This window comes from Scylla paramamosain, chromosome 1, assembly GCF_035594125.1.
Source record: "Scylla paramamosain isolate STU-SP2022 chromosome 1, ASM3559412v1, whole genome shotgun sequence".
NCBI classification, from domain to species: Eukaryota; Metazoa; Arthropoda; class Malacostraca; order Decapoda; family Portunidae; genus Scylla; species Scylla paramamosain.
The window spans coordinates 8167501-8180000 of record NC_087151.1 but is presented as its reverse complement, the minus strand read 5'-3'; the positions used below and the strand labels follow the sequence as shown (position 1 = coordinate 8180000).

The 12500-nt window shown below is 48.5% G+C and overlaps 1 protein-coding gene across 1 annotated transcript in view; it reads right to left on the bottom strand.

Moving 5' to 3' along the window:
* The window catches only part of LOC135101295 (histone-lysine N-methyltransferase 2D-like), a 107126-nt gene that overhangs the window by 29957 nt on the left and 64669 nt on the right, over positions 1-12500 (bottom strand). Inside the window, exons 3-8 of the mRNA XM_064005085.1 lie at positions 12219-12419; positions 10273-10812; positions 9825-9921; positions 9024-9653; positions 869-2116; positions 293-325 (exon numbers count right to left, since the gene is read on the bottom strand). Coding sequence (XP_063861155.1) covers positions 293-325; positions 869-2116; positions 9024-9653; positions 9825-9921; positions 10273-10812; positions 12219-12419 — 2749 coding nt within the window. The remainder of the gene's footprint in view (positions 1-292; positions 326-868; positions 2117-9023; positions 9654-9824; positions 9922-10272; positions 10813-12218; positions 12420-12500) is intronic.

The following is a 12500-nucleotide window of genomic DNA, read 5'->3' as shown; positions in this document are numbered from 1 at the left end:
AGATGTACGAGGAGGAGGGGAAGGCGTAAGCATAAACCAGAGCTGCCAAGAGCGGGAGGTCGCCGGCACACATCATCATTCTTTCACCTTCAAGAACCGCTCAACTAATAATATTCATCAAGCAAGGATTCTACAACGAAGTAATAATCTTATATAAGATCACATTTCTATCAATAATCTGAAACATTCTAAACACAAACTAAATTTGTGGTAAATGCATATCCAATGCAGAAACGTTCATTCTATGAACTAATTTCACTAGCGCATTATCAGAATTGTGTTGGTTCCTTACTTCCTTTAAACAGATCCCCTATGAGGCCTCCGGCTACAGGAGGGGCGGAAGGGAGGAATGGAAAACGTGTTACTCCACACTCCTTCACCTGACTCACATGTAACAATAGAAACCTTAAGTACTAGTGCTACAGTCCTGGCTGGGCCTGACGGGAGCCGCCACCGATAATGAGCTGCTTCTCGGTGACGCCCCGCGGCCACCCACCCTCTCCCCGCTACTACACTACTGTACTTCTCGCAGCAACCTCTGTGCTCACTACTTCAGGAAGGGCGCCCGAGGGCATCATCAGCACATAATGGATAAAAGACAAGTCAGTGTTGAGACAATACTCGTCCTTGACGTTATACTAAAGACGTTATTACAAGTTAATAACCTATTATTTTTAACCAGAATGATACATAAAATGAACGAACAATGGGAACACTAAAAATGTTATATTTTATTTCCTCCTTTTTCTTAGAGCTTTAAACTTCTATAATACTCACTACCACGCACCAGCTCGCCACTCACAATATTACGGTACTTAAATGGGAGCTGTTGCTCATAGGCCATGGAAACAAAGGTGAAAAACATTACCTGGACGATTCTTTTGGAGGCCGAAGAGGCTGCTGAGGCCACTGAGCGCCGAAGAGGCTGTGGAGGAGGCGTTGTGCTGCTGCTGCTGCTGCTGCTGAGTGTTCTGATGCACGTTTTGTGTCTGCTGCTGGTGCCTGCCGCTGAGGGGGCTGTGCAGGAGGCTACCTAGTCCTTTTATATCTTTGGCGCCACCCAGGGAATTCTGCATTTGGTTCATCTGGTTCATTTGGCCCACATGGTTCATCTGACTAGTTGGGTTTACTATCCGCTGGGCGATGGAGGTCACCAGACTAGGATTGTTGGGCTGTGAGGTCATTCCAGGGGGTACGTGGTTACCCATCTGAGTCTGGTTCATGTGAGGGCCGCCCATGGTGTTTTGTGTCTGCATGTCCATACCCATTTGGTTCATCTGCATCTGGCCTCCCTGCTGCATCTTGTTCTGGTACGGGTTCAGTTCATGTGGCTGCTGCTGCTGTTGCTGCTGCTGATGTTGCTGCTGCTGCTGATGCTGCTGCTGCTGCTGATGCTGCTGTTGCTGATGCTGCTGCTGCTGCTGCTGATTCTGCCCCATCTGGTGGTTCATGAAATGGCTGTTCTGGGACTGGTGGGTGTTCTGCATGCCCTGGTTATGCATGTGACTCATCTGGGTGTTGGCCTGGTTCATGGAGGAAGTGGTCATGTGGCTGTTCATCTGCGAGTTGAGGGTGGCATGAGACGTGACCTGGCCGTGCATCCGTGACATTGGGTCATGAGAGGTGGTCGTCAGAGTGGTCCCTGTGGTGGTCCCAGACATGCTGCCACTCAGCCCCCCGCCCAGACCTGTGCCCGCCGTGCCCAGACCTCCTGCTTGAGTGCTCGAAACTTGCTGCCCCATATGCAACTGATGTTGTTGCTGTTGCTGCTGCTGTTGTTGTTGTTGTTGCTGCTGCTGCTGCTGCGTCTGAGGCCCTGACTGTAGGCCGGCTTGCACGGAGGAAGGCTGGGTAGTAGTCTGCAGCTCACCCATGCCAGGAAGCTTGACGCCACCCACGGGAGGACGCCCGCTTGTGGTGGAGGCGACGCTCTGAGTGGCGTTGGTGTGGGTGCCCATGGTGGTCGGTCCTCGCGTGTCCTGGCCGTCTGCTGTTCCCCGCATCATGCTGGTGTTGTGCAAATGACCTTCCAACGACACTTGTGACCGCAGTTGATTTCTTCGAGCATCCAGGCCTCCTGGGATTGGTCCCATTGGTCCCAGACCCATGGCCGCCCCTGCGGAGCCAGCAGCATAACACTGGTCACAATGGGCGGCACCCCCGAGGGAAGGCAGCTAACCAAACTACGGCACTATACAGCCCCACACGGTCACTTCACGGAGGGATTCCTCCGCACTCTATGATACTACAAGCTGCTATCAAGATGACTCCTGGCCAATGATCCGTACTCTTCAGACTCAATTTCAGTCAATGACGGGGCAAGATATGTTCGCAAAGTGTTTAAGTTACAAATAAGTAAAAATTATTTTCTAAGTCTAAATGTCATTAGAATTTTTTTTTCTAGCCGCTGCCATGCGGATCAGACTTTTGAACCAATGCAGCATCGGGAAACTTTTAAGATGAGGTGAAGTTATGGACTCGTATTTACTCGCACAATACTGCTTTAAAGTTTGGTGGCATGTTCCACATTGCCGTGCGTGAAAACGCTTATGGAATTAAAGGATTTAAGATTTATTAGACTTACATTTACCTGAAAAAAAAAAATGTGTTCTTATAAAAGAATGTGTTGTTAGTTACGATTTATTTATTTATTTTTTATTTATTTATTTATTTATTTTTTTCAAGAGACGGAATTCCAGTAATTGTGTAGCAAAGAAAAGAGAAAAATCGTACCGGACAGTTCAGGGTGGAGCTTTAGACAACATTACTTCCTGTGCGTGAGTCGAGCAGAGAGGGAAGCGGGCAGCGTAGACGGCAGCGGCTGTATCAGTAGTGATATTATCCGTGAAAGAACGCAAATGGCGGGTGTACTTCAGGCGCCGCATCGTGAAATGAAACGAAAACGTAACAGAGAAATAAATATATCAAGCAAACTAAATACAAGCGCTGTGGATAAACTCGTGTGTCTCTGGGTGTGTTGTGTTGAAGCAGCATCCTGCACCGCCTGAATTTCAATGAAGTTAGGGAAGAAGATTGTCTAAAGTTCCCGCGCGTGCGTCTTGCTGCGCGGAGCCGGCGAGGTTCATCTAAGGACAAGAGCACCGCACGTTATTATCACTGTTTGTATTTGGCTGTCGATGCGTCTCGCCTCACAATATCTTGCCTCGAAATTAACTCAAACTGCATCAGATCGTACCCGTGAGTGACCAGCAATACCCTGCAGCGCCGCCACTCAATACTGCTGACAGGACCAGCCCGTCCATCTCCGTCCTCAGTGTGTGGGTGTCAGTCAGTGGGCGGAATGTCTCTTGCTGGAGTGTTGGTGTCTGATCTTCTCAGGCCGTCATTTACTAGTGGCTGACTCATCAAGCCATCTACTCGACTGTTTGGTGTTTAGATTTTTCGCAGTCACAGGCAAGCGCCGCAACCTGCACATAGATAAGAGTGAAGGCTCAACTAGTAGTCTCAACTAGCGGACTACTTGCCTCCCTTCGCCTTGCACGTCTGTCAGGTTGTCTATAAGCGGCCATCCAACAACATTGTGTGTGTGTGTGTGTGTGTGTGTGTGTGTGTGTGTGTGTGTGTGTGTGTGTGTGTGTGTGTGTGTGTGTGTGTGTGTGTGTGTGTGAGATTCAGTGACTGAGGAACGGACATTTTTTTTTCCTACAACAACAGCAACTACAACATTAGCAACAACAAACAAAAGCTTTTTTTTCATTTCACTGTCTACCCAACAAGATCCTGTCGCAGTGACTCTATCCCTCTCACTGCAAAACCTGGGAGTAAATAATCATTAACATTGGAAAACATCCATAAAATGAACAAACAAAGGAAGATCTAAAAATCACTACATCACCAGAAACAAACTCTGGATACCGTCTACCTACATCATACGAGAAAATCAATATCCACTGAGAAACTGGGAGATAACAAGCGAGAAAATAGGAAGAGGTGAAGAAGGGAAGAAAAGGGGACGGGGCGGGGAGATGCTCGGTGAAGTGGAGAGGTCACAGGGCAGTAAATAAGGAGATATACGCACATAATCAAAGTGCCTCAGATTTGGAAGGTGCTAAGCATATGGAGTCATCAAGGACAATAGTTATGTCAATGGATGTTTGCTCCTGCTGCTCTACACTAGCGATCTGCTGTGACAAAACTAATAGTGGGACACAACCTCTACGCTCAGCAGTGCTAAGTTGGTTGTCTTAAAAAAATTAAGTATATATATATATATATATATATATATATATATATATATATATATATATATATATATATATATATATATATATATATATATATATATATATATATATATATATATATATATATATATATATATATATATATATATATATATATATATATATATATATATATATATATATATATATATATATATATATATATATATATATATATATATACACACACACACACGAAGAAATTATAAAAGTGACTTGGTGATGAGTTTTAAAAAAATGGCTCTTTGATGACATGCAAGGATCATCAATGGCGACATTTACCAGCACTATAAATGTTAATCAATAATAATTTTGAAGCTTACACGGGGTCATAATATAAACGCTTAGGATATAAACAAGACTTGACCGCCTCGAGTTCGTGTATCCGGGGAAGGAACGCACCTACCTTTACAACACAGGTGCGAGCCCGGGGCCTTCACTTGAGCCTCTCACATGCCACATCCATGCTTTCCTCTTACAGTCAAAAAAATATATGTATATATATATAAATTAATAAATAATTAAAAACGTATTGGAAAAAAGAGACAAAATTGACCTGCTTTTGGTAAGTCGACGTGGCAAGGAACGCAATGTCCTGCAAACAGGGTTGTGCCTCTTGGTTATACCGCTCCCGAAAAAGAGTAAGCTTATTACCTTCCTCCTCGTCTGGCACCCTGATAACCCACGGCCACCGCCGCGACGCACCCGTGCCACCTCCTACGCCCGGACCTGCAGGAGTGCCCTCTTACCACCAATCCCGCCTCCACCTTGAATGCTGTTAGTGCCACCACCATTATCACTATCGTCAACACCCCTGCCTTCACCACCACACGTCTTAAGTTTTAAGTGTTTGGATCTGCCATTATCATTTGTCTACTGCCTACATTTCAAGTACACACACCCACACTTACACTCATCCACATACACACACCCACATGCACATACGCACGCACTCACACACACACCCACACCTACAGATGTTCTAGCTTACAACTTCCCCTTAACATAAACAGCATCTGCATCAAAGGATCTGAGTCTTCATAGCAGCTTCCCTCCACATAGAGGCATCACTACATCCTCGCTCACTGCCGCTGCTGATCTGAGAAAGCACCGACCGCCATCCCTTCACGCAAAGACAACCATAGAAACTAGAACAATAGGAGGGCTAACGGGCAAACACACACACACACACACACACACACACACAATACAATACAATAGCATATGTAGCAGATTCCCGAACGGACAGGACACACACACACACACACACACACACACACACACACACACACACATCACGTACACAATCGTTACCCACATCCATTCCGATAACTTAATCTCCGTGCCAATCTCTCTCTCTCTCTCTCTCTCTCTCTCTCTCTCTCTCTCTCTCTCTCTCTCTCTCTCTCTCTCTCTCTGTGAAGTAAGTAATAATGGCGGCTGCAGAATAATCTAATAACGTTGTACAACTTTACTGCTTATAAAAATGCGGAACACGTAAATATTTTTTGTTTCACCCACAGCACACTCTCAGATTTAAAGTGTAACACACAACAACGTTCAAACTTTAACATAACGTTCCATAACACTCTGCATTTGTACACACACACACACACACACACAAAAAAAGGGACCCAACTCCCACATTGTTCCAACCCTCAGCAGACTCCTACAACTTCACTACAAACTACAAATCACAATGGCCCTTCCTCCACACAATGTTTCATTCAATAAGGCGTTGCGTGGAGCCCTTGAGAGGCGGGAGGCAGCTTGGGGTGAGAGACGCACTCAAGACCCGCTCGCAGGCACCAACAGGCAGCGTGGCCCCGGGGGAGGGAGGCGGCGGCGTCACAATCTCAGGAAGGTGGACCGAAATGAAGGATGGATTCACATCAGTCAGTCAGTCAGTCGCTCGCTAACTGCCGTGGGTTATCAAGGAGAGTTCTCGCGTAAAGAGAGAAAGAGAAAACAAAAAACAAGAGAGAGTTTGTGGATTTCTCAGAAGCAGATAGTCCCCCGCTGGTGTGTCGGGGGCAGGGCGAGTGGAGGCCTTCATGCATGGTGGAAGGGACAGACTGACAGCGAGTGACAGCACGAAGAACAGTATAACAGCAAAAAAGACGGCACAGAAGGGAACTCAGGTGTGCGTGAAACAATCTGGGAATATATTTACATCTTATCTGCTTCTGAGGACAGAACAAACATTTAGGCACACTTGAAAGTTAAATGTCAATATTTATGTTTACTGAGACTATCCGCCGAGTACACATCCTCTGCTGCCTCTGAGCACATGAGCTTTAAGTTTCAAGTGCTTCCTAAGTTCATTCTGTGACCTGCTGCTCAGGCAACCGACTTCCACGAGGGCTCATGACTCATCTGTGACGTCACTCTGGAATGAACGCACACCACACGCTCGAGTTGCAAAGAAATCATCTGGCCAGTTCCTTCTCCGTGGCTAGGCGCGGCGGGGCGGGGGGCTGCTCAGCCAGCAGCCTTTCTTCCATCCAGCCACTCCTTTCCTACACCGTCGCTCTTCCCCCACACACATCGTCAATTTTTCACTATAATAATTTTGTATTAAAAAAAATCATATATATATATATATATATATATATATATATATATATATATATATATATATATATATATATATATATATATATATATATATATATATATATATATATATATATATCATAGCAAAAAAATAGAGAATCCTGTAGTTTTAGTTTCTCATTTTACATTCCTTTTCTTTTTTCTGTAATCTCTTCACCAATGTTGACCTCATTCAATTTTCTTAAGCTACAATATCAAGTCGGAAAATTCAAGGAAAATCTCCTGCTCTTACGGTCATTACTAGCGTACCGGTATTTGTAAAAGGTATTTGCTAGTGTCCTGAAAAATCCAAGTTCCGCACTTCGCCTCTCATCCGCGGCCCTCGGTTCGCGGCCTGTCCGCCGCTGTAGCAACGCTTTTGAATTATCCAGCCCAGGACTCACTCTCCTAGGGGCCTTAAAGCTATGAGGACTAAGCTTCTAGACTTCACTGTAATAAGTCTGTCACAAGGTGAGTTTAGTACTAAGGCGTTCCTCTTATGAAGGCCGGCGATGTCACTCAGCCTGTACTACTACGTGGAGATCAGGACCTCTTCCACCCTCGGCTGCCTGGTGGAGGCCAGGCCCCGGACAACCTCCCCGCGCCACCCCAGGACAGAGGCGACCATGTCCAGTGACGCTTGACAAACCGAGTTACGACTTTTGCTCACTGCCTAGTGAAGGATGAGTGAATGTATTTTGTATGTATTCAAAATGGTTCGGTGCTGATGCTCCCCAGATGACCTTCCCACGCCTCCTGCTCCACACACAAACTATCAAACCGGCGCACTAGTTGAGTCTATTCCGGGCTAGTACAAGATTAGTCCAGGAAAAGAACTTGAAATAGCTCTTCCTCACAGAAGGCATTACTAAAAATATATTCCCCCTTTAATGTCTCCCAATAATACATTTACCATACACGGAAAGTCTGAGCAAAGTTTATACTGTAAGCAACATTTAGATTTATGACTGAAAGGATTTCTGATCTCTTTCCCCTTTTAAATAATTTAGCACAGCAATCCGCAGCACACCTGCACGGCATCCTAGCAGCGCCTCTTGCTCACCTGTACCTCTGCAAGCACCAGTTTGAATTTGTCCCGCGGCCGGCGGAGACCACAACCTTTGGCTCAAATATCGAGCATGAGGTAAATAATACATGAGGCAGCACGAGCCACCTGACAGCCAATCACAATTCTCCTCTACAGTTAAGGTCACCACCCAAGGTCACTTTCCGAGAAGCTCCCGAACACCTGTACTCCCGTGGCCGGCGACCACCTCATTCCCTGCACATCCCGATCCTACGGACAGCATCTGGTGTGCTACACAAAGTCAAGTATGTACACAGGATGAAGTGAGAGGCGAGTATGGTGGCTCAATGTGACAACACTATTAAGTTCGGGGAGATTAAGTGCGTGAGGCAGTGCTGTGTGTGTGTCGCGCCGTGCGGCAGTTAGGGTGTAAGCTTGGTGCTGCGTGGCACACTCATGAACCTCCAAGTTCAGCTAAAAAAAAAAAAAAAAAAAAAAAAAGTGTACAACACGAGTTAAAAGTTAAATGCATCTTTTTTTTTCAAAACTTCGTTTTTTTTTTTTTCATAAGCCAATCACATCAGATTTTATTTCGAAAAGTGAGTTTCTTTTCCTTTGAGGCGAGGGTCAACTTTACTCCCTGGTGTGGAAGTAAAGTTTGCTCTGGGTGGAGGAGGAACCTGTTGGAGGGTGCGGCCGCCCCGTCCCCGCCTCGCTGCCCGCTCTCAGGCTTTGAGGAACTGTGCCAGATAAGGAACACTTTGGGTAACTGCACTTAAGTACACATTTTCAGGCAACAACTAGTAGGCATCAATGTCTTATCTGCTGAGGCTGATACACTTAAGTGAACTGAGCCGGCTGGCTTGTGTGAGCTGTGAGGTACCTCAACCGAGTCAACCTAGAAGTGGACTGTACACCGTGAGTTATTAGCTTGCTGGTGAGATGTACAGAGCAGAGGTCTCAATCTGTCTAGGAAAAGTGCGATTCAGTTACTTCTGATCAAACTGCAGTCGGTGTGTGAACAAAGCAACAACTGTCGAGTGCTCAGGTTTTCCCGCCAGTGAGGGCTTTGGCTAGACTCCTGGTGAATACCTACGAACTCGTGGGAAGTCTGGGAGCCGTGAGCAGTAGGTTGGCGTGGAGGAAGGGCGCCCTACCTTTCCTGCGTGGCCTTGAGACTCCGTCGGAGGCAGTCGGGGAACTGGCCTCCTCCTCGTCCTCATGAATGGTGTACACCTCCCCGGGAGAGTGATCGTAGAAGGTCATGGCAGTCAACAGTCCAGGAGAGTCCGGCTCTTCCTCGCTGTCTTCTCCTTCCTCCTCCTCACCCTCCTCACTCCTCCCGCCCTCCTCAACTACTGACTTCTCTTCCCTCTTGACGGATTCCTCTTCTTTGCACTTGTCACTCTTGTCCTGACTCGACACAACCACCGGCACATCATCTGACGGCTTGCTGAGGAAAGCTAAGTATCGCTTCACGTCGTCGTCTGTGACCTCGTAACTCTTTTCCTCGGACTCGGTTCGCTCTCCTCCAGCGGGACACTTGGTGTCACTCTCGGGGGAGACTGCTGACGCTACCTTCCCTACTTTGGTATCTGAGTCATTTCCACTGTCAGTGGCAGGAGGCTGTACGGCCGCCCTTGTGGGCCTATGATTCTTTGCCTCGCCGGAAGAGGAGATGGATGAAGCAAGGCTAAGAGTAGTTACCTCCTTCGACGGTGGCGATGATTTATGCACATCCGAGGACCGACTCTCGGCGATGGAGAATTTTGAAAGAGACTCCGCTTCTGACAGAGACAGGGAAGAGTCTGCGTGAGGATCCGTGAACTTCTCTCGGGGTATGTAATGAGGATCACTTACAGGGGAGGGCTGTGAGGTTTGCGAGTGAGGCTGGGTAGAGCTTAGAGGAAGGAAAGAGCTGTGGGAGAGCAGGTTAGAGGATTGCTTAGCATACTCACGATCAGCACCCAGCTGGCCCTGCTGCTGCATCCCATCCTGCTGCGGGAGCATCCCCGGCTGGCCCGGCCGCAGATCTGCCTGAGGTCCGAACAGTCCCTGGAATATGAGTCAGCGTTTAGGGAGCTCCAGGGACTCTGCAGCGTGGTGGATCATGGTAGGGATAGAGAGAGAGAGAGAGAGAGAGAGAGAGAGAGAGAGAGAGAGAGAGAGAGAGAGAGAGAGAGAGAGAGAGAAAGTGAGAGGCATCAGGATGGGTTACGAGAGGCGCGAGGAAGGCGGCAGCACAGCGTGGGAGAGAATACAGGACTCTGGTGTCACTCACAGAAAAGGTACTGAAAACTATACTACACTAGCAAATTTTGGCATGCAACAAGCCAGGAGTTTAGAACAAAGACATTTTACAAAGCAAACATTACATCTATGTTAAAAATGTTATCATTAGCCTACCCTGTCCGCCTCAGCCGACTGTTGAGAGACTGCTTTCGGCGAGGTCGAAGACCCAGCCTCGCTCACCGAGGCTCCATGCTGCTGGCTACCTGCGGGAGGACTGATAGAGTCCTCCTTGGAACGCAGCCCTTCCCCGGTGTGGGGTTGTGGAGAACTAAGTGAGGAAGGCGTGCCCGGGGCCACGGCAGAGCCAGCGGGACCATGAGGCCTCATTGGAGACTGAACTTTAGTACCATTAGGCCCGGCGGCGTGTGACAGTGGCCCGTTATGCATGCCAGGTCCACGGGGAGGAAAAGGGCCATGGGGGCCAGGCCCTGGAGGTCCCTGAGGCCGCGTGTGGTGAGGGCCTGATGGACTGTTTGGACCATGGTGTCCGTATGGTTCGGGCTGCCTTAAGGGCCCCTGAGGGCTGCTGGAACCGAAGGGGCTGGGCGGACCATGCTGCCCTGTCCCGTTGGGTCCGTGGGGGCCCGGGGGACGCATGCTAGGAGGTCCTTGCTGGTGTTTGACAGGCGGCTGCTGAGCACTCCCAAGGCCGCCCTGCTGGAGAACACGCCGCTCACTACACCAAACACTTACTGTGTTCCGCGCCACACTGTGTGCGAGCACCGCTACGTGCACGGCGGCCACACTTGTGGAACCTGAAATCTTGAGCAGCTGCTAATGAGACTAAACACAACAGGTGGCCACAGGTGACAGAGGTAGAGAGAGGCCGTATCTACGGAAATAGAGGGGGACATAATCTAGTCTATGTTGTTATTCAAAACTATTCTGCAATAAAAAAAAACTCTCTGCATAGCAAAATATTATCAAAACAAGATGAAAACAGTGCTATGAACTACTTCTAAGCTGTTCCGAGCATTATCCTCACTGTGAGGAGCCGCGATGCACTACCGAGTCGTCTTCTCTCCACGCTCACTGAGGTGCGCGCCGGCCAGGCCCGCCGCCCGCTCACTACAGGGCAATGAACTGCTGCAGTGAGGCAGGTTGTGACTGTCCTTCTATCACGGTAAAGCATATTGGTGTTAGCAAAGTCTGTCCTGACCAAGGCAGCGCCCCGTTCACCAGCGCGGGGAAGGAAGAGGGATGAGAAGAGAAGGGGAGTCATGGCCTTCACATCTGACACTAAGCAACATAACACAACTAATCATAAATCTGTAAATGTCCATCTCTTGTCCTTGGTTACATATCCATACATATCCATGTTCAAGATAACAAAACAACTGTTATTCACACTAACTCTGACAAATGAGGTTCAACAGCACAGTAAATCATGTATGCAACAGTACATTACAACATTATCTGAGTCCTCGCTCACACCGCAGCGCAAAATACTCCTGTGTAAATTAGTAAAGACTTGGTATGGGCCGGGCGTGGCGGGCCCCTGGCTGTGTTCCGCGCCGATCACTCTGGATGCTACAAATCGCAGGCCGAGCAATGGTGCAAGAGACAAGCAATTCGTGTGACCAGCGAAAACAGGCTGAAGGGAAGGGGATGGGAGAACACCGACGCCCGCCACAGACGCGCTGCTCCTGCTCCTCACAACCTCGCCCAGCCGCCCTCACAGCACCACAGCCTCAGCCGCGCCATCCACCGGCCAGGGGTGGACGGTCCCGGCCTCGACAACCACCACTCAGGGACGCACACACCCACACACGCACACACACGCACATACTACATGATGGTTCTGACAGCCAACCAAGCTGACAACATGACAAGTCCGTTCCGACAGCGCCGCGCCCATGCAGGCTGCTGACACCAAGATGCGGCATCTGGCTCCTGTGAGGTGGACTGGGGAGTGAAGTGACGAGGCGGCTGGAGTCGAGTCCAGGCGGGGGTCAGGGGACTGTTTGGTGGGGAAAGGCAGCCGAGACTCACGATGCGTCACAAGACACTTGGGGGAGGGAAGGGAAGGGAAAGGAGATAAAGTAAATTGTGCTACTCACGGCGAGCTTCTGCTGAAACTGTTGCTGCTGCTGCTGCCTCTGCTGCTGCTGCTGTTGTTGCTGTTGCTGTTGTTGTTGTTGCTGCTGTTGTTGTTGAAGCTGCTGCTGCTGTTGCTGCTGCTGCTGTTGCTGCTGCTGCTGTTGCTGCTGCTGTTGCTGTTGCTGCTGCTGTTGTTGCAAGCTCCCGTCCAATATTCCGCCCTGGAAAGACAGAAATGAAGCTTGTCAACGTGGAATAGCGGAGAGAGAGAGAGAGAGAGAGAGAGAGAGAGAGAGAGAGAG